Source organism: Oenanthe melanoleuca, chromosome 4 (assembly GCF_029582105.1).
Source record: "Oenanthe melanoleuca isolate GR-GAL-2019-014 chromosome 4, OMel1.0, whole genome shotgun sequence".
Taxonomy (NCBI): domain Eukaryota; kingdom Metazoa; phylum Chordata; class Aves; order Passeriformes; family Muscicapidae; genus Oenanthe; species Oenanthe melanoleuca.
The window spans coordinates 58,286,981-58,305,303 of record NC_079337.1 but is presented as its reverse complement, the minus strand read 5'-3'; the positions used below and the strand labels follow the sequence as shown (position 1 = coordinate 58,305,303).

Sequence of the window (18,323 nt, the reverse complement as noted above, 5' to 3'; positions counted from 1 at the left end):
CAAATGACCAGTGTAGGCTCTAAATGAAAGACCATAGAAATTGCAAAGTTTGAACTGATTGAGGACAAATAAAGGACAATTATTGCTGAGTTTACGTGGAAGAGCAGGAACAAGGGCAGAATTCTCTCAACCACTGTAGAAATTGCAGACACCTTGGCCATAGAAATGTAGAGGTATTTACAAAGAAAATGGTTCCAATGGTTTTTAAATAGACTGTGAGTGTGACTTTTTTTGAGATTGTACTCATTGTTTGCATAATTTATTATATGCTTCCTTTCAATAATAAATTTTCTATATAATTATTTTTCTCAGAAATGAAAGAACATATGTTAACTAGGGGCCTGTCAGCCTGACCTCAAGGAGGGTCATGGAGCAGCTCATCCTGAGCAACATCACACAGCACATACAAGACAATCAGGGGCATGCCCAGCCTGCACAGGTTCATGAAAGGCAAGTCCTGCTTGAGCTTGTTCATCTCATTCTGTGGTGAGGTGATCCTCTTAGTGGATGAGTTGCCTACATGAACTTTAGTAAAGCCTTTGACACAGTTTGCCACAACATTCTCCTGGAGAAACTGGCAGCCTTTACTTGGGTGGTTGTGTTCTTTGCTGGGTAAAAACTGGCTGGCTGGCTGAGCCCAGGGAGTGGTGGTAAATGCAGTTAAAGTTAGCTGCCAGCTGGTCACCATCAGAGTTTTTGATTTGCTGGAGGGCAGGAAGGCTTTACAAAGGGATCTGGACAGACTTTTGTAAGGCCAGGCAGTCTGCACTGATGCTGAAGGGAGGTATATTCTTGACCCAGACTGGTGTAAGTGTTGTGTTAAATAGTTGAGAGTAAGCTGGCTGCTTGTTGTACTCTTTGCCAAGGACTCTGGCAGAGTTGGGATTTCACTTGCAGTGCATTATGCTCATAGACCCTTTTGTCTTTGGAAAAACAAATCCAAGGTGAGAACACAATGTGTCAGGAAAGGGCAAAATAAACCAGCTCCATCACAGATTAGAACCATTTGGTCCAAACAAAATATCAGCATTTGCAAGGCTTCCTTCCTCTTTTCTGCAGAGGATAAGGCAGATACTGGAGAGCTCTGGGTACCATCACAGTAGTGACTGATGTCGTCAATGCAGAAATAACGTTTCTAGTATTGTCACCCCCAAAACCCACATACATGTAAAACATGTTCTGTACAGGTGCAAATACAGAATAACTACTCTTACTTTCCCACCTGCTCAAATGTGAAGGTTTTACAATATTTACTTCACAGGTTGGAGATGAGTCTGTTTTATTTTGCTTTATTAATGAAGAAAAGCAGAAGGTCATTCTGTTGCTATTCTTCTTTCCCTCCCAGCCTTGCTTAATCCTGAAATTAGATGTTTATCCCTAAGCAGGTTCTTACATAGTCCTCTAGTTTTTTCAAAGTCACATGCCAGTTTATAGGAATAGCAGGGTACTTGAATTTTCCTTCAAGAGCTGTATCTCCTAGTTCATTACAACAAAAGAAAAACAAATACAAAAAATGATAAAAATTGATCCAGCATTACACAAAATACTGAGTAATGCTGACAACTGAGTTGTACTTTCCATGTTCAATTCCAGGGCCTAAAGCTCAAGATTCTCTCTCCTCAATTGGTTTTGTGGTTGTGCACTCCCTTATCATGCTGTAGTGGTGGTTTTGGTACACAGCCATTTGTTTTCTGTTCAAATATTTAAACTTTGGTGGTGCTTACCTTTTCTGAATACATACTTTCTGCAGCAAACAGTTTGTGGTTTCTTGAATAGATACTAAAAGCTAAAGGAAACTGCTTGTCTGTTCAGTTGAAAGAATTTTGCTCTAATAAAAACCATTAAGCATTTGGGCTAAAGCGCAACCTTTATTTTATAATGCAAGTGAGTAATTTTCCTTTTCTACTTATTTTCATATTTCTGAGTATACATATTTCAACACTGCTTTTCCTAGATGATGGGATAATGAGCTGAAAGAGTAGCAGATTTAAGAAAAGCAGTGACCTGCAAGCATTCCCTTTGTCCAGCTTTTCTTTCCTGTACAGGGAAGCCAGAGAGGTTGTTTCTAAATATTTTGTAGTTTTACATTTTTCTACAAAATTGGGGGTAAAAAAGATAAATAACAGTTATTTTATCTCATGTCCTCTGAAGGGTTGCCTTCCCTCTGACGAATCCTTTTGCACAGGCAGATATTTGACAATTTCGGTGTTATTTACAAGGCTGACATTGAACGACTGTTGCTTGTGCTGCAGATGCCAGCAGGACTAGCACAAAATCCTGGCCGCACCTTCGTGTGCGCTGCGTGTGGATGCAAACGCGTTTAATCAGCTTGAAGTTTCTTCTCCCTGACGCCCTCGCTCAGCGTTTCTCGCTGCCCACCTCCCCGGCAGAGGAGCTGAAATGATTACCTGCAGTGTCATTTTTCACTTTGCTCCATGCAGATGCGGTGCGGTTGGGCCGCGGGCGGCGGGCGGGGAGGGGCCAGCGCTGATGCGGCACGGGCGTGTGACAGCGGCGGGGCCGGCGCGGCTCGGCTCGGCTCGGCTCGGCTCGGCTCGGCGCGGCGCGGCTCGGCTCGGCTCGGCTCGGCTCGGCTCGGCTCGGCTCGGCTTGGCTGAACCCCGCACCGCTGAGCCCCGCACAGCCGGTTCTGCTGAGCCCGCACCGCTGCAGCCCGGCCCCGCCGAGCCCCGCAGCGCCGGCACCGCTGCAGCCCGGTTCCGCTGAGCCCGCACCGCTGCAGCCCGGTTCTGCTGAGCCCGCACCGCTGCAGCCCGGTTCCGCTGAGCCCGCACCGCTGCAGCCCGGTTCTGCTGAGCCCGCACCACTGCAGCCCGGTTCCGCTGAGCCCGCACCGCTGCAGCCCGGTTCCGCTGAGCCCGCTCCGCCGAGCCCCGCTCCGCCGCCGGCACCAGCCGCTGCCTGTGCCTGTGCTCCGAGTACCTGGCGACACAACTGGGCTATTCTTTAACTCTGCGAGAAGTGCCTCTATTCCTTTCACGCGAGCTCCCTACTGGCTTTCTGCATCCGTAAATTCCCGGAGCCTTTTCTCTCTCCGGCTTTCTCCCGCTACTTCTTTTTCCCCTTTCTTTCCCTTCTTTTTTTTATTTTATTTTATTTATTTTTTTTTTTTTTTTTTTTTTTTTTTTTTTTTTTTTTTCCGCGCTCGTTATTCGCTCCCCCCCAATCTGTGCTGCCTCAATAGCTCTCATTATGCTGTGCTCAGTGGCCCGGTGTGTTCCCCGCCTCTGCTAGGCAGTGGCAGCATGGATGGTGCTCTTGTGACGACCTCTGCTGATGCTATCAGTCCACTGCGGATAGGCATGCTGAGTAATCCTGCTGTAAATGGGCGAGGACACGGACACACGGAAAATTAACCACAGCTTTCTGCGAGACCACAACTATGTGACTGAAGGTAACATAAATACTGTCATTTTCCTCTTCTAGCATTGCATATTCTATGCCAGGAATGCTCTGTCATGTTTGGAGATGTAGGCTGTTCTTTTTTTTTTTTCCTTTTTTAAACATGGGGAATTTCAAGGCGTTTTTCTGTGGGATGTAGCAACAGAATCTGTCTGAATGTGCTGAATCCCAAAGACATTCTGTCATGCTACAGCAGTATATGAAACTACACGGGCTGGAGAAGGTCTTGCATTGTGCTGAGTTTTTCTAGTGAGGTGTGCAGCACCTGGCTTTGAATGCACAGTAGCTGCAGTGTAGAAGATTGGAAGCACTTTATTACTTAAAAAAAAAAACAAAAAAAAAAGGAAGAAGAAAGGTTTGAGAGCACCAAAGCAAGAGAAATAATCTGTAAAGTTAACTGTTTTTGCTGGTGTAATAAAGGTTATGCATCTCATTTTGGTAATTATATCCTGAGCATTACAGACATTGCTCAGTTGATTGTTCCCTAGAGAACTGTATACATTTAGAAGGCATTTAGAAGGGATATGTAAGCATCATCTTTTGAAATGCTTCTGCCTTCTTTCCATCCCCTGTGTCTGTGCAAGGTACATGAGAAAAGAAAAGGCACCTTCATTTGAAACCATTCAGTGACTTGCAGGTTATTACATAAAAAGGAATTTTCCTGCAGGTGACATACATTAAATGCTGAGAGAATTTACCTTGAGAGTGTGAAATGGTTGGGTCAGGGATTGGTCTGTATTTCCTTGCCAGAAAGTTGGTTTAAGAGTAGGCCATTTTAAGATTGATTGAACAGGAGAAATGTGTTCATAGGTGCTTGACTTTGCAAATATATTTGTATGTACAGTTTTATCAGCACTTTTCACCAGCAGAAACAGTAACTCAATGTAGGCTTATATAATATGAATGTACTTAACATCAGGGTCAACATCAGACCCAGTCTCCAGATTCTGTCGTCATTTGATCAATGCTCAGTCACTTAATACTCCCATGCTGCGTCCTGAAACGTGATCAGCTGATGCTCTCTTGACTGTTGATGGTTTGAATAGTTTTAGATTGGAGAAAACAGTAGGATGATTTTGTCATAACGGGGCCACAAGGCAGATTTTTCAGAAAAAAGATGAAAAATACTATGTACTATAAGTGTTACTAGTGACTGGTGTAATTGCTTGCTAATCTTGCCTCTAGGACATTCTTTGCACTCTGGTTTATGTTTGGGTGCATTTTCAAATTTGTTTTGAAGTTTAGATTAATTTTTTTTTTTCAGAATGATGATTTATGTTTTGAGATGTGGTCACCTGTTTTCAGAAACTTTGTTTAAATTTGTAAATACATGCAATTCTGCAAAATGCATAGTATAATTACTGCAGTGTACTTGATACATGGTGAATTTCAGATGTGCAGCTATGTTAAAAATTGAATTCTCAAGTCTCTCTGTTTTGTAATCTGAGCAAAAGGATCCTTATGGATTTTGCAAATATGTATTCTCCTCTTTTATATGTCATGAGTGTCCTGAAAATTAGAGGGAGATTTTTAGTATTTTTGTGACGCTGCTGGGGCAAGTGTTAGATTTTTCTCACGTTTTATCTTCACTTGATACTTGGATCATAAGGACTGGATGTCCTTCTGTCATTGTACATGGAGGGGCTTGTCTGAAATGGGTCAAAATACAATTTGAATATTTGAACATTGCTGACCTGTATTATATTTTCCTTGTGATCATAAGCTTCATTAAATAGGTTTGCATCAGTTCTTGAAATCTTCAGTAGCAAAATGTTAGTTTTTCATCTCAGACTAGTGTAATTGTTGTTGGGAATGCAGAGTTTGTCAGGTGTAATAGAATTCTTCACATCTGTTATATCTGACATTGCCACACCTTTTAAAAGGTCTTGGAAATCATGAGGGAATGGATTTATCTGTGAAATTTTTTCAAGGAGAACTTCAGCTCAAAGAGAAGCATCACAAATTTTAATTTCTCATTGATGCACTTTGTTTAAAATGCATAATGAATACATTAGTTAAACTGGTGCTTAAAATGTACTTTGTTCTTCTGTGTGATTTTGTTTTTTTTTTTTTTTTCTTTAATGATTTCATTCCATAAAAGAACTTTAGGATTCCTCATCTGTAAAGGCCTGTAGTCCTTTCACAGGCCTTGTATTTGGTCCTGTGACATGTTTAGTGCAGTATGTAGCAACAATAGAAAAGCAACAATGTGTTACCTTGTTATACTTCTTTGGGGCCCAATCCAAGTTTTTCTTTGGCTTTCATAACCCGCCATTTGAAATGAAGAAATGCTTTATGTTGTGTCCAGTGTATTAGAGAAGTTAAAATTCATTGTTGTCCATGAATAACCAAAATTTTATCTCGTTTTCAGAGTATTAAAATCTTGGGAAGTGTTGTCCTCCGTGTCCTTGCTATTCCATGCAGCAGACTAAATTGATTTACAAAAGGAGGTGTTTCTAACCCTTATTATGTACTTTCTTCTTCTAACTATTCACTGAGGAAAGTAAAGCCAGCAATAATCATGTAGATGTGGGTTAACTATAGCATTGTTTTACTTCTCTTCCTGTTTTACTTGTTCAGTGATTTAAAAAAACCCAAACAGTCAGATGACATATGAATTCAGGGTACAGGAAAGCTGTGAGCCAAATCTGATTTGCTCTGCTCTTGCCAGTGGACTGGATGTGTTCCTAACAAAACTGCTTGCTTGAGCACAGTCAAACTTCATCTCTTTCATAGGTTCATTTTCTAACACTGGGATTGTCTGCAAAAAATGTGGCTTTACCTTGACTATGGAAAATTGAATTGGTTTTTAAATCTCAAGAATTTTTTGATTTGTTGTTGTACTGATTCTGGTAATAGGCATTAAAGACACACATATGACAGCAGTGACTACCTGGCCCTGTTTCTCCTGTTGCATATGCACAATTACAATATGGCATTAAAACAAGCAGAACATGAATAATTTTTGTCACTTAAAGTCTTTAAGATTATGGAAAAAAGTGATTTAATTCCAGCTTCAATATATAGTGAATTTTGCAATAATCACTTTCAAAAGCAGTTTTTGAAGCAAACTGCTTTAATTGGAGTTGTTTGTGTGAGGAAAATAGAAAAGATCTGGTAAGACTTGAAAAGAAAGAGAGAAAAAAGACCTGAGGCTTAGAAAATGTGAGCTGTGAGGAAAGACTGGACTTCTTTGCCAAGGTGGTGAAACACTGGGATACATTGCCTAGGGAGCTTGTGTAATTTTTATCACTGAAGTTTTTAAAAGCAGGTGACATAGATGTCTGTAAGAAATGACATGGGGATAGCTGAGCCTCCCGTGGGGCAGAGGAATGGACCAGATGACCTCTGAGATCTGTTCAGGCTTGTGATTCATTGCAGAGCTGTGTTTTATCTTAATTGCCTTTTGCACCACAGCTGTGGGAACCAGCTGCCCAGGAGGTGTTGGGTCAGGAAAATGTGTTATTTCCACAGCAACTGGAGGAGCACTGAGGAGAGAGGAGAGGAGAGGGAAGATGGGTTGGATGGGAGAAACATGATCCTTCATTACTGTACAGTCTGTTGGGGACAGGGCAAGAAAATTGTGAGTTGGGGGAAGGGGGATAAGAGAGGTTTCTGTGCTTTAGGGGCAGAGGATGTCCTTCAGTCCTAGAGTTCCCTTGATGTTTCCTGTGCTTAAGATTAATGGTAAAACTGGCAGGACTGCTGATACACTTTGCTGTCTCAGGGCCCTGGGATCAGCCACACAGGATCTGGCTTGGAGCAGTGAATTGCCTGGAATGGCTGCTGTGCTCCTGGCAAGGCAAAAAGTTGCAGGAATCGATGGTGCCGCTCTCCAACTCAACAGCAAGGATAATTCAGTTACTTTGTATTTTACTGATTTAACAGATGACAGAAATAATGAACAGAATTCACTAATCTTGCCAAACTGTGTTAAAGGACGTTTTACCTCCATCATCCCTAATTTATTTGGAGAACTGCTTCTCTGGCAGGTGAAGCATATTGCAGGTTGCATGCAGACAAGTCTAGCATATGAATCCCTGCCTTTTTTTTTTTTTTTTTTTTTAATGGAATATCTCTGTTTTGGGAAGGAATAAAATGTTATTTGTACTTCCAGTTTGTGGAGAGACACAGGTTCCTCTCTTGGTCTAGGTCTGCAGATGCAAGTGGAGCTAGTGAGTTGCACTGGTGCAGTGGGGCAGAAGGTGACCTGCACTATCTAGTCATTTATATGGCCAAATTGTGCCATTTAGTTCCATATGGCTTAACTTCCGTGAAAAAATTAATCATATTAATGGTATATGAATGTCCTCAAATATGAAATTTGAATAATAATGAGAATTAGCAGTGCACTATAAAACACGTTGAACCATAACCATGTGAAATGTTCATTATAGAGAATAAAATAATAAAATCTTAGTGATTTTAAAGAAAAGTGCTCTACAGATAATCAAAATTGATTTGGGGCCTTTTTTGTGCCTTAATGAAAGAAGTTAGTATCTCTCGTCTTTATAATTAAAATTAGAGGAAATTATAAATTTTCATCTGCCAAAAATAAATTTATTTTTGAGCTTTTCTTTCATAATCATGTCAAATATAATTTGAATTAGACCTTAATACCTGAGGTGTTAATTGGATGAATATCAAACAAGTACCACTCTGCTGGCTCAGGCTCACCACTGGTCAGTCTACATCTCTGATTTCTCCTTATTAAGAAAGGTACAAGAGGCAACTCTTCCTCTCAACTTCCAGCAATTCAGGATTTGTGTTGTGAATATTGATGATTTTAATCTTTTTGCAGAACTCATTTAGAAACAGTTTTGGAATTACCCTGGAAATTATTGCTCATTCTTAGTCTAGTTGCTTGTGTTATTTATTTGTTTCCTTGAGTTGTGTGAATAGGGGTAAACCTTGTTAAAGCATGACTGCCCCTTGTTAAACAGGATATACTTGTGTCTTTCTGTGCATGGATTTGGTTCTTTTATTCACAGTGATATTCAGATGAGTGTTGTGGGTAGCCTTGAAGATTTGGATTAGTGAGGGTTATTCAATCCAAGTGATGTTGCTGACTTTGTAATCTTTATTCATGCAGCTTAGTTGGGTGAAGCCATGGAGGCAGAGCTGGAGTGTTGCTGTCTCACTGGCTTGCACTGCAGTTTGATCTGTTTGCTCACTCACTCAAACCTGCATATGGGGTTCAGCATCCAGGAAAATCAAACATTGGTACTGCTTGAAGCTTGGATCTGCACAGCACAGATTTTTATGGGTAACATGGGCCAGCAATTCATCCAACAAGGCCAGAAAAGGCAGTGTAGATTTAGCCAGAGTGAATTACACTGTCAGCAGCCCTTGTCAGGGTGCAGTACCAGCTACCTGTTCAAAGTACTCCATTCATACCACATTTATTAGGCTCATAATATTGTTGTCTCTATTTTGCTTGCCAAATGTACTTGATGAAGAAATCATAAATCAGGGCTGAGGTTAGGATGGTTGATCCTGGGCTGGGGCTTTGGAGTTCCTTTGTTTGCTGTTCCCAGTATTCCCAAAGAGCAGGAGCATGTTAGTGTTAACTTTTTGTCACTGCCTCCTCAAAAGAGCTGCCTCTCCAAGGATGGGGTTTGTTTTGAGGATTGGTTGTTAGATCATCCTAAGAGGGCACTTCAGCCACTCTGAGCTGCAGGACATGTTTCAAAGGCAAGCAGTTAGCTTTTAATATCATGCTCTCCACATGGCAGTTATTCACCAGTGTCATCTGTACCTTTTGAAGCTTTATCAAGTGTGATTAGGCTGGGCTGCAATCTTCCTGTTTGCAAAGGAATAAATCTCTGATGCTGGATCAGTGGTTTTGGTGGGTTGCTCTTAGGGACTGATGGCAACCCTGGTTCTCTTTGCATGCATATGTAATCAGCAGATGATCTTGCACTCACAGGCTAAATAATAAATGAATTTTGTTGCTATATAGTGCTAGAGGTCCTGGAGAAGTGAATAAATGCGTTAACCAAAGAAAAGAACCATCTAGACTGTTAGCTAAAGCCAAGCTCCTTCTATGACAGTGACAACAAGGAGCTGAAAAAGAACATACTTGTACCAATATGGAACTTTACCAGGTGCCACCAGGCTAGAAACATTATAAATAGAAATGTTTGTAGTATATTTAACTAATAGATTGAGCTACCTGAAGTTCAGGACATGAACTGTGCAATGTGTGTGTAAGGTAAAACGTGGGTATAGAAATATGATCCATGCAAGCTTGCTGTCTCTGCCAGATTTTTTTCTAATTGAAACTGACAGTTTAAAAGTATTGAATGATGTAAAACTAAACAATATTGTGCAGGTAGAGTCAGTGTCACTGTTCACCATGGGAGCAGTTTATTTAGTGTATGTATCATTATGAAAACAGTACTTAGCTGTATATTTTTTATATGTTTTCCATGTAAACCTCAGGCATTTCAGCAATATATCATATGTTTAAATGGTGAATGTAGAGAATGGTAGATGTTGCTCTTGCACCAGTTTAAAATGTAACTATACAATAACACTGAATATTTTATAGTGAAGAAGAGCTGACTATCTTTTATTACAGCCATGAAAAGGTAATCCATCCTTACTGTTTACAGTGTGTTACTACATCATTACTAGTTGTATCCTTGAAACTTTCCATCAATAGTTTATTTAATCACCATAGTAAGGCACACAAGGACTGTGTGCTAAGAGAGCACAAAGTATTTGCTGGCTAATTTCAGGCTAATTTCCCTTTGGCCAGGGAAAAGTAATAATCTCAGAAAATTAGATAAAGTTATTATGAGGAATTTTGGAATTTTTTAAACATGAACTTCTAGCCATGTTGAGGTGCTTTCCTGATCAACTATTTCCATAGTTGTTAGGTTAATGCTAAGTTTGCCCTTAATCATGAATGTGGTCTATTTTACTGGTTCCTGGTAAAAGTGCCTCAATTCTTTACCAAGAAAAAACTCCACTGAGCAAAGCAGCCTTTATATATGCTAAGAGAGTTCCTTTGCTCAGGAATGCAGAAAAGCTCTTAGTCCTGTTTTTATCATTGCTTTAATGCAAATAAAAGCAGACTGTATTTTTCCAGTGAAAGACAAATAATAAAAATGTACATTAAGAGATTAGATTTCTAGTAAAATCTCAGCACAACATGCCATGCAGTTCAGTGACTTTTGTGAATTATTAATGTGACAGGGTTTGGGATCTGCATTGTTAAATATAGCAGTGTTTGTTTCTTTCATATTCACTGATCCATCTGTTACAAAAAAGAGAAGAAAAAGGATGCAAACATCTGTGTAATAATGACATTTATGTGCTTAACTTAGAGTACAGAAGAAAGTAAAAGACTCAGAGTTTATTATTCTCTAGTTCAACTCAAGTCTGATTTGTACTTAGTTACTGTTACCATACTTCTTCCTGTTTGCAGCGCTTTTGTTATTCCTGTGACTCAGGTGTTGCAAATAGTGACTACAGAAAATAACATCATTTGCATAAATTATGAGGTTAATGCTGCCTGTGGTAGTACTGTTTGCATTACAGAGAGCCATAACATGCTCTACCAGTTTCTGAGCCAGTTTTAGTAGAAGTAAAGATCTTCAGAGTTGAATTAAAAGTAAATGATTGTTTATTTCCTTCTCTCAGTTTTTAATGACTCCATATTATTTCTTCTTATTCTAAGATGTTAAATGAACATTTCAAATTAAAACTGAAAATAGTTTTCAAGCAATGAGCTGGACACCAATTATCAGTCATTTATTTCTAAACTTTCATCCAGTCAAAAAAACATCATGTTATACATCATGTTTGAGAGGTTTCAATTTATGATAGAACCTGGCACAAGGTCTTCAATACATGTATAGTTATAAATCAGGATCTGTCTGTTATTATTTCATAAATAATTTCTGATAGAATGTCTTTATTTCTACATTGTGCAGTGATAAAAAGAAAAATCCAACTAATAAATTTAATAATAATAATAATAAATTATAAAAATTCAACAAATAGGCACAGTGGACTGGTGAGTGCAGGCCTGAATTGATTGCCAAGGCAGCACATGAGACTCTTTGTCATGCTACATGTTAATTTGACACCCTGCTTGATTTTATATCTTTTATTGGTGCATGCAGATCTGTAATATGGTAATAACCAGTACAAGATGAAGTCAGATGTGTATTCTGTAGTCTTCTTTTGAATGGAAGATTTAGGTCAAGTATATTCTCTTTAATCAGCAGTGAAGCTCAAAGCAGAATTCACATATGCAGTCCCTTTGAAATAGGTAGATGTGAATTATTACATCTTACAGAATTTCCTGGAATGCCTTACTAAGAGTCAAGTAAAGTCATATGGATAAGGTTTATTCTCATTGCACAGCTACAATATGAATATAATTTTGTGCATGTTGTGTGCACTTGTAGCACAAGTGTGTGCTACACTCACAGGAGCTTTGTGGATGACTGCTCCTGCATGGTTCTGGTGTGTGTATTCCTCCCAGCTGCTATGTTTGAAATGTGAATCTAGAAGTCCTGGAATGGCTGTGGAGAAGTTTCAGCATTGGGAGACAGTAAGAGCTGGTATGTAGGGCACTGTCCTTCAAGTCCCATGTGATTCACAGACTGTCTTGGTCTGTGTGACAGTGCTGGTCAGGGGACTGAGACTTGTCTCTGACTGCAGCAAAACTTTCCTTACACCATGGTGTGAGAAGCAGTGTCCTTGAATTTGTGATTCTCCTCTGTGGTGGTGGTGAGCTGCAGCTTTCTGAGAAACTGTTTCCTTGAATATGGATTTTATTTTCCATGGTTAAGTGAGTCCTTTCCTGATAGAGTAGACATTTCTGTGCTTTCAAGCGCATTTCAGAAAAATGAGGAAAATAGAGCACAGGCCTTCTGTGTTACTATGTAAATGTTTAAAAGGTGCTAGTTTTAAAACAAATAAGTTGCATCTGTTTGCAGTTATGACATTGCAAATCAGCCAATTATATTAAAACTTAAAGATTTACTACCTGCAAGAATTCACGCTATATCCAAGGAAAGGGTTTTAGTTGCCTTAACTTTGAACTGTGGTGCAGAAATTACTGCTGAATGTGATTTGTACAGAGTACAAACATCCAGCTCTTTGTTGTATTGATTTTTCCCAGTTTTTTGTTTAAAATTGTTTTATTGAAAATATCTTTTACTTCTTCATACCTTCAAATTAATTTCAAAGCATTTAAAATTGGGGATTTATTTGAAATTTACATGGATGTCATTATTGTCAGCAAATTGCCCAATTCTCCAGAGGTATCTGTGGCCTGGGATGCCCATCTTTGCTTCTCTTCTGCTGTTGGAGCCACTCCCATCACATGGGAAGTATCAGAGCAGAGGGGAAGAGGCTCTGGTTAACCCACCAACCTGGGCTTCTTCAGAAAATGTCAGCAAACTTGGCCTGGTTTACATTTGTCCCTTGCTGGCAGGGAAGGAACCACCCCAGCTGCCCACTCCTGGGAGCCCAGGGGACCATGGGCATGCTGACTCCTGCTGATGTTGCTGAAGTTGCCATCTGTCATCAGAGTCCCATTGCTGCTCCCTGTGACCTGCTCAGTTTGGTCAGTGTGGTGAAGACTTACAGAGTAGTGAAGCTGTGCTCTTCAAAAAAACCCACCTTGTTATAAGGCTGTATAACATAGGGTAATATTTATGCACAGAAGGAAGGGAGGAAATACAAACTATAAGTATATTGGAAAAAAAATGTGTGACAGCTATCCTGGATGTACCTGGGAAATGGTAGTAATAATAGTAAATGTTAAATGTGAACACAGAAAGCTTCTTCACTATAAATAATTACTAACAAAGGCAATTGCCAATGTGGAGAGTTGTTTGCAGAGAGATTCATTTCTGATTGTTAAGTGTAAGTATATTTAGACAGAAAATTATTTTTGTTCCTGAAAGCCAGGGAGTTGTTGTAAATGAGAAGAATTAGCAATTTGGACTCCACAGAGCAAACATCAGCCTGGTTATTACAGATGAGACTTGATGGATGTTTTATATTGAGGTTAGCACAGAAAGCTATTCCTATATTTTACATTTTAATAACTGAACTCAGTTGTTTTATTGTTAGCAGTTGAATTTACAGTTTTCTTGAAAAACTATTCATTTTGGCAGTCTCCTTTTCTGAAATGTTGCAAATATTTCAAAGGCATTACCGTCCCTCTTGCTAAGTCACCTTTGATCCAAAAATCTTCATTGAGAAATTTGTGTATAAGGGAACAGACATACTCTAACACAATAATAGATTCCAAATATTTGAAACTGAGGAAAGGAATAAAGGAGCTCACCAGAGTCTTCTTGTCCTGGTTTGGAGGACAGGTGTCTGCCAATAAAGGCAGGAGCTTCTCTTTGAAATGGAGAATGTAAACCCCCTCCCTCCAAATTATTATCATTTTGAAATTAAGGGGCTCTCAGGCAAAGATATGGGAATTAGGAATAACAGTTCTTTACTAGGAAAATTAAAATAGAAATACAGTATTACAAAGAACAATCCCAACCCTGACAGAGTCAGAATACAACCTGACACCCCATCAGTCAGTCAGGGTGTTGGCAGCAGTCCCATTCAATGGTGGCTGCATCCCCCTGCAGTGGCAGATGTGGTTCAGCTGATGCAGTACTCCTTTAGAAGGTGCAGCTTTCCTCTGAAGGTCCAGGGTTGATGTGGAAAGGTCTGGCTTTCCTCTGGAATCCAGTGGAAAACGCTGCTTTGGTGTTCAAAATCTGTTTTTATCTGGATAGGAAAGGCTTGGCTGCTCCCCTGGCTGGAGCATCTCCCAGTGGGATGATGTAATTTTATCAGTCATGCACTGGGACTGAATGGCCCAGCAGCAGATGATATCTGCCTGGAGGGAGGATGGGTTGGGGAAAAGATAAAGATGATTGCCCCAGCTGGTTTAAAGATGGCCCATTAGCAGATAATATGTGCCACAGAGATAAGGGTCACTGCCCCACCTGATGGTGATAGAATACACATTTCTGGTGACATCCTGTATTGCAATCCAAGACACTTGTATACTTTGCCTTTGGTGGTTTTGCACTGCAGTGCAGAAATTGTGACTCCAAAATCTGAGATTTCATTGTGTAAGTGAAACTCTGCAGGATTTTGCAAGGCAAGATATATTAGGTAAATACTGTTAATACCTGCAAGTTTAAAATAAATACAAGTAGCTAGATAAGATTTGACTACCTGTGACAGCAAGAGATACCTAACATTTAACTAGGACAAGCTATTATAGGCGGAACCTGACACTGGGATACCTGCTGCAGAGTTCAAGCAAACTTGAGCACAATTTTTTCACATAAAACCAGTAGCTTCACTAGTTTATACATCCTGGACAAGGAACTTGTTAAAGTCTTGTGTTTTAGCTTGTAAGTGGTGGTTCTTGTGAGTTTATGTAAAGAGTCATTGTTTTTTTTCTGTACCTTGTTTTGTGCCCTGCTGAGAAACCTTTTGATGGGGCACAGAAAGATTTTCCTTTTTTCAGTTTTACTTTTCAAAAATTGCTTCTATTGATGGAAGCATGAACAGAGTTTATTGATAGAGTTCAATAGTAGCACATTGGGATCAGATAATTTCCAGAGATTTTAATTTCTGTTTTCAAAACTAGCTGCTTTACTGTTCATTTTTATGTGTTTCTGTAAAATTAGTGGTTAGTCATGCATAAATATTACATATTTACAACAATAAATGTGATATCAGGCATGAGCTATAGTTTATCTGCATTTAAGAGGTTTTAACTCACAGATAGCTGTCAGACTGCCCATCAGACAGTCTTTTTTTCCCAGTCTGATTCTCAGATCCAGTAACATACCACACTTGAAGAACTGGAAGAAGGCTACATTGATCAGTTCTTATAGTTCAAAATTTGGGCTGAATCTGAAATACTTCTGTACCCCTAGATTTCTGATGTATGGTCAAGACTGGAAATTATGTAAAACAGCATGAATATATTTGGACTAAATAGCTCAAAGATATAATTAACATTTTCCCTGGTTCACACAGCCTTCTACCCAGGCAACAGGGCAGAACTTACAACAACCTTAACTCTTAAACCTAATGCTCTGTCTTGAACTTCCTTTTCATATGCTTCTGGTGTGTGTCTTCATACTGCTTTGATTTCATTTTGGCCACTTTCCAGAGCATTTTTTAATTCCTTTTGTGAAATTTCCATGCCAGCTTCAATTCCTGCCAGAAGGCAACTGTTCCATCTCTGTTTAAGCAGGACCCTAAAGCTTTAAATTCTCAGAATTTCTCTCTCTGGAAGTAATACTCCCTGCTCAGGCTTCAGAGACACCAAGAATATGTAGATCCAAGCACTGCTGGGGAGAGAAATAAGGACACAGAATTTGTTCCTCAACTAAAATTATTTCCTTTCCATTTGCTGCTTGACTTGATTGTAGTGATACTTGGCTTTTATCTGCAGTACTTGCTACTGTTTGAGTTCCAGGAATCTTCATTACAAAAAAAGGGGAGTCCAGCCAAAACCACAACTCATTTGGTACTCCTTGCCAAGTTCTTTCTGCTCTCTGTATATATATCCATTGAATCTTGTGAGGGCCAGACCTGGAAGTGTCACTTAGTACCATTCTTTTACTGTCACTAAAGGACACAGATGTGACTCAAAATCATCTTGGACCTGATTAATTGATCTGTAGATGACCCTCAGGTGCAGGGGAAAGGTATTTTTTAAGTTTGAAGAGTCCCTTCTTCTGCAACATTTTGCTGAAAAGGAGTTTTTGGGGAGAGGTCTGGCAGCCTTCTTGGGTAAGGTCCCAGTTAAATATGTTAATATCAACAGACAGGTGAAGGACAGGGTCAGGATTTTTACCATGTTATCATAAGGGAAAAGCTAATGGCAATTTCTCTTTTTTGTTTGTTATGACTCACCCCTGAAGGCAAAGGTGGCTGAGGTTCTTGTTAACAGATCTCTTGGGGCAGATTAGAATGAAATTACACTGAATGACTGTTTTTTTAATATATATTGTATTTGTGTATTTATGTAGGGGTTGTTTTAGAATAATGTGCTTGCCATGGAAAGGAGGTATGTAGCCTCCTTTTTAGGTTATCATCTATCTGTAGTAATATAACAGTACAAAAGTATAAAGATACCACTTCAGAAAATACATATAAGGGAAAGAAAGATTGAGAAGCAAAGGATAAGAAGAGTTAGTGGACAGAAGATATCACAATCCATCTAGGAGACTTATTTGGTGTCTGTTGGTTGAAGTGATGATCAGTTGGGAGTGGGGGAAGCTCCCAAAACACAAAGTTCAATGGATTAATTAATGTTCAGGTTTATGTCAGACAGCTCCTCCCTTACTGGGGGCTCTGTTTTACACTGTCTGCTCTAACACTGTGGATCACATGCAGTCCTCTGGTGGATGGCCCCAAAAATTAGTCAGGGGGTACTCTGAGGGTCTTTGATGGGTTATCACACCTTCTAAGACATGACAGCTGCCTCTGATCTGCTGTGGTTGAGCCAGTTTGCCTCACCAGAAGGAATGAAAACCTTCAGGCCTGTGTCTCTCACACCATCCTGATATAGAAATGGTAGTGACTAAACAACAGAAATTTTTATTTTATTTTATTTTTTTACTCTGGTAAATTTTAAGGAACTGAAATGCACTGCCTAGGTTTAGTTAGTACACTAAGGTTACTGTACCTGTTTCTATTAAAAGCAACAACGTCATCTTTAAAATCTTGACAGGTTGTTAACAGCCTTTGTGTAATTGTGATTTAGTATCTAATGAAGTCTGTTGAGAATCTGCCACTGGCTGGAGCAGAATTGGATCCAGGGGCATGGCTTTGCATGGCTGTACTCTATGTATGTATTGGAAGTCCAGAAAAATGTACGTATGTATATGCAAACCACATTTTTTGTGCTTTGAGTCATGATTTTAATCTTCTAGATTCATAGAATGGCTTGGGCTGGAAGAGACCTTAAAGACACCTTCCACTAGACCAGGTTGCTCAAAGCCCCATCCAACTTGGCCTTGAACACTTTGAAGGAAGATACACAACTTCTCCTGGCAACCTCTTCCAGTGTCTCACCTCTACATCTGTTCTGCATTTATACATCTATTCATCTGTCTTAATTTCTGCATCTATTTGTTCTAAATACTTTGTACAGTAACCTTAGTTACTTTTGTCTTCAGTGCTACATTGAATAGTGTGGGGATGTAGTTTATAACCCCTGGTACTTCAAGAGCTTTTTCTGAAGAGTTTATCTCAGTGCTCACCAAAAACCTTTCTGGAAATTTCAATTGTGCTAAATCTTCAGAGATTCCATACCATTGCTGGCTTTGTTCCTTAGGACAACAGTAGGTAAAGATGAAAATGTGGCTGAACTTCATCTACCATATTCAGAATTGTTAAAATCTCTACAAACCTTGGATTTTCCTACTAGTGTCAGGAAATGTAAGTACATTCTGCAGTTTAGCACAAAAATTTCTAGGAGCTAAAATCTTGTGGATTTGTTAGTTTTCTTAGAACTTCCTTCAATTCTGTTATTCATCAGTAAACCATATTCTGTCCTTTAACCAACAGAACAGATTTTTCTGTTGCTACTATAGCTATTTAGAGTTATCATTTTGTTCATTTGCATAATGAGTTCGGAAATCTACTTAGAAATTCACATGCATAATATGATTTATTAAGTTTAAGGTTAAAATCAGGGTTCAAATTATCCAGTTGAATACTGTGACCTTAATACTGTCTTTGCAAGTTTCCTTAGGAGCTTAATGCCTTCAGATTTATACTAACTTGAGTACACCCCATTTATTTTTCTTTGACCCTATTGTCTTCTATATGATTTACTCATGCTGCATATTGTTTTCTTTTAAATCCTGTTAAGTCTTTGCTTGAAGCAA

At 39.4% G+C, this 18,323-nt stretch overlaps 1 protein-coding gene across 3 annotated transcripts in view; it reads left to right on the top strand.

The window, feature by feature from the left end:
* The window catches only part of PPP2R2C (protein phosphatase 2 regulatory subunit Bgamma), a 187,161-nt gene that overhangs the window by 53,624 nt on the left and 115,214 nt on the right, over window positions 1-18,323 (top strand). The window contains exon 1 of one of the 3 annotated variants that reach the window (XM_056490555.1): window positions 2,512-3,415. The exons of 1 other annotated variant lie outside the window; for it this stretch is intronic. In XM_056490555.1, coding sequence (XP_056346530.1) covers window positions 3,346-3,415 — 70 coding nt within the window. In that variant the 5' untranslated portion in view covers window positions 2,512-3,345. Of the gene's footprint in view, window positions 1-2,511; window positions 3,416-18,323 lie in introns of those variants that run through there. One more of the 3 variants, XM_056490558.1, reaches the window with a different exon arrangement.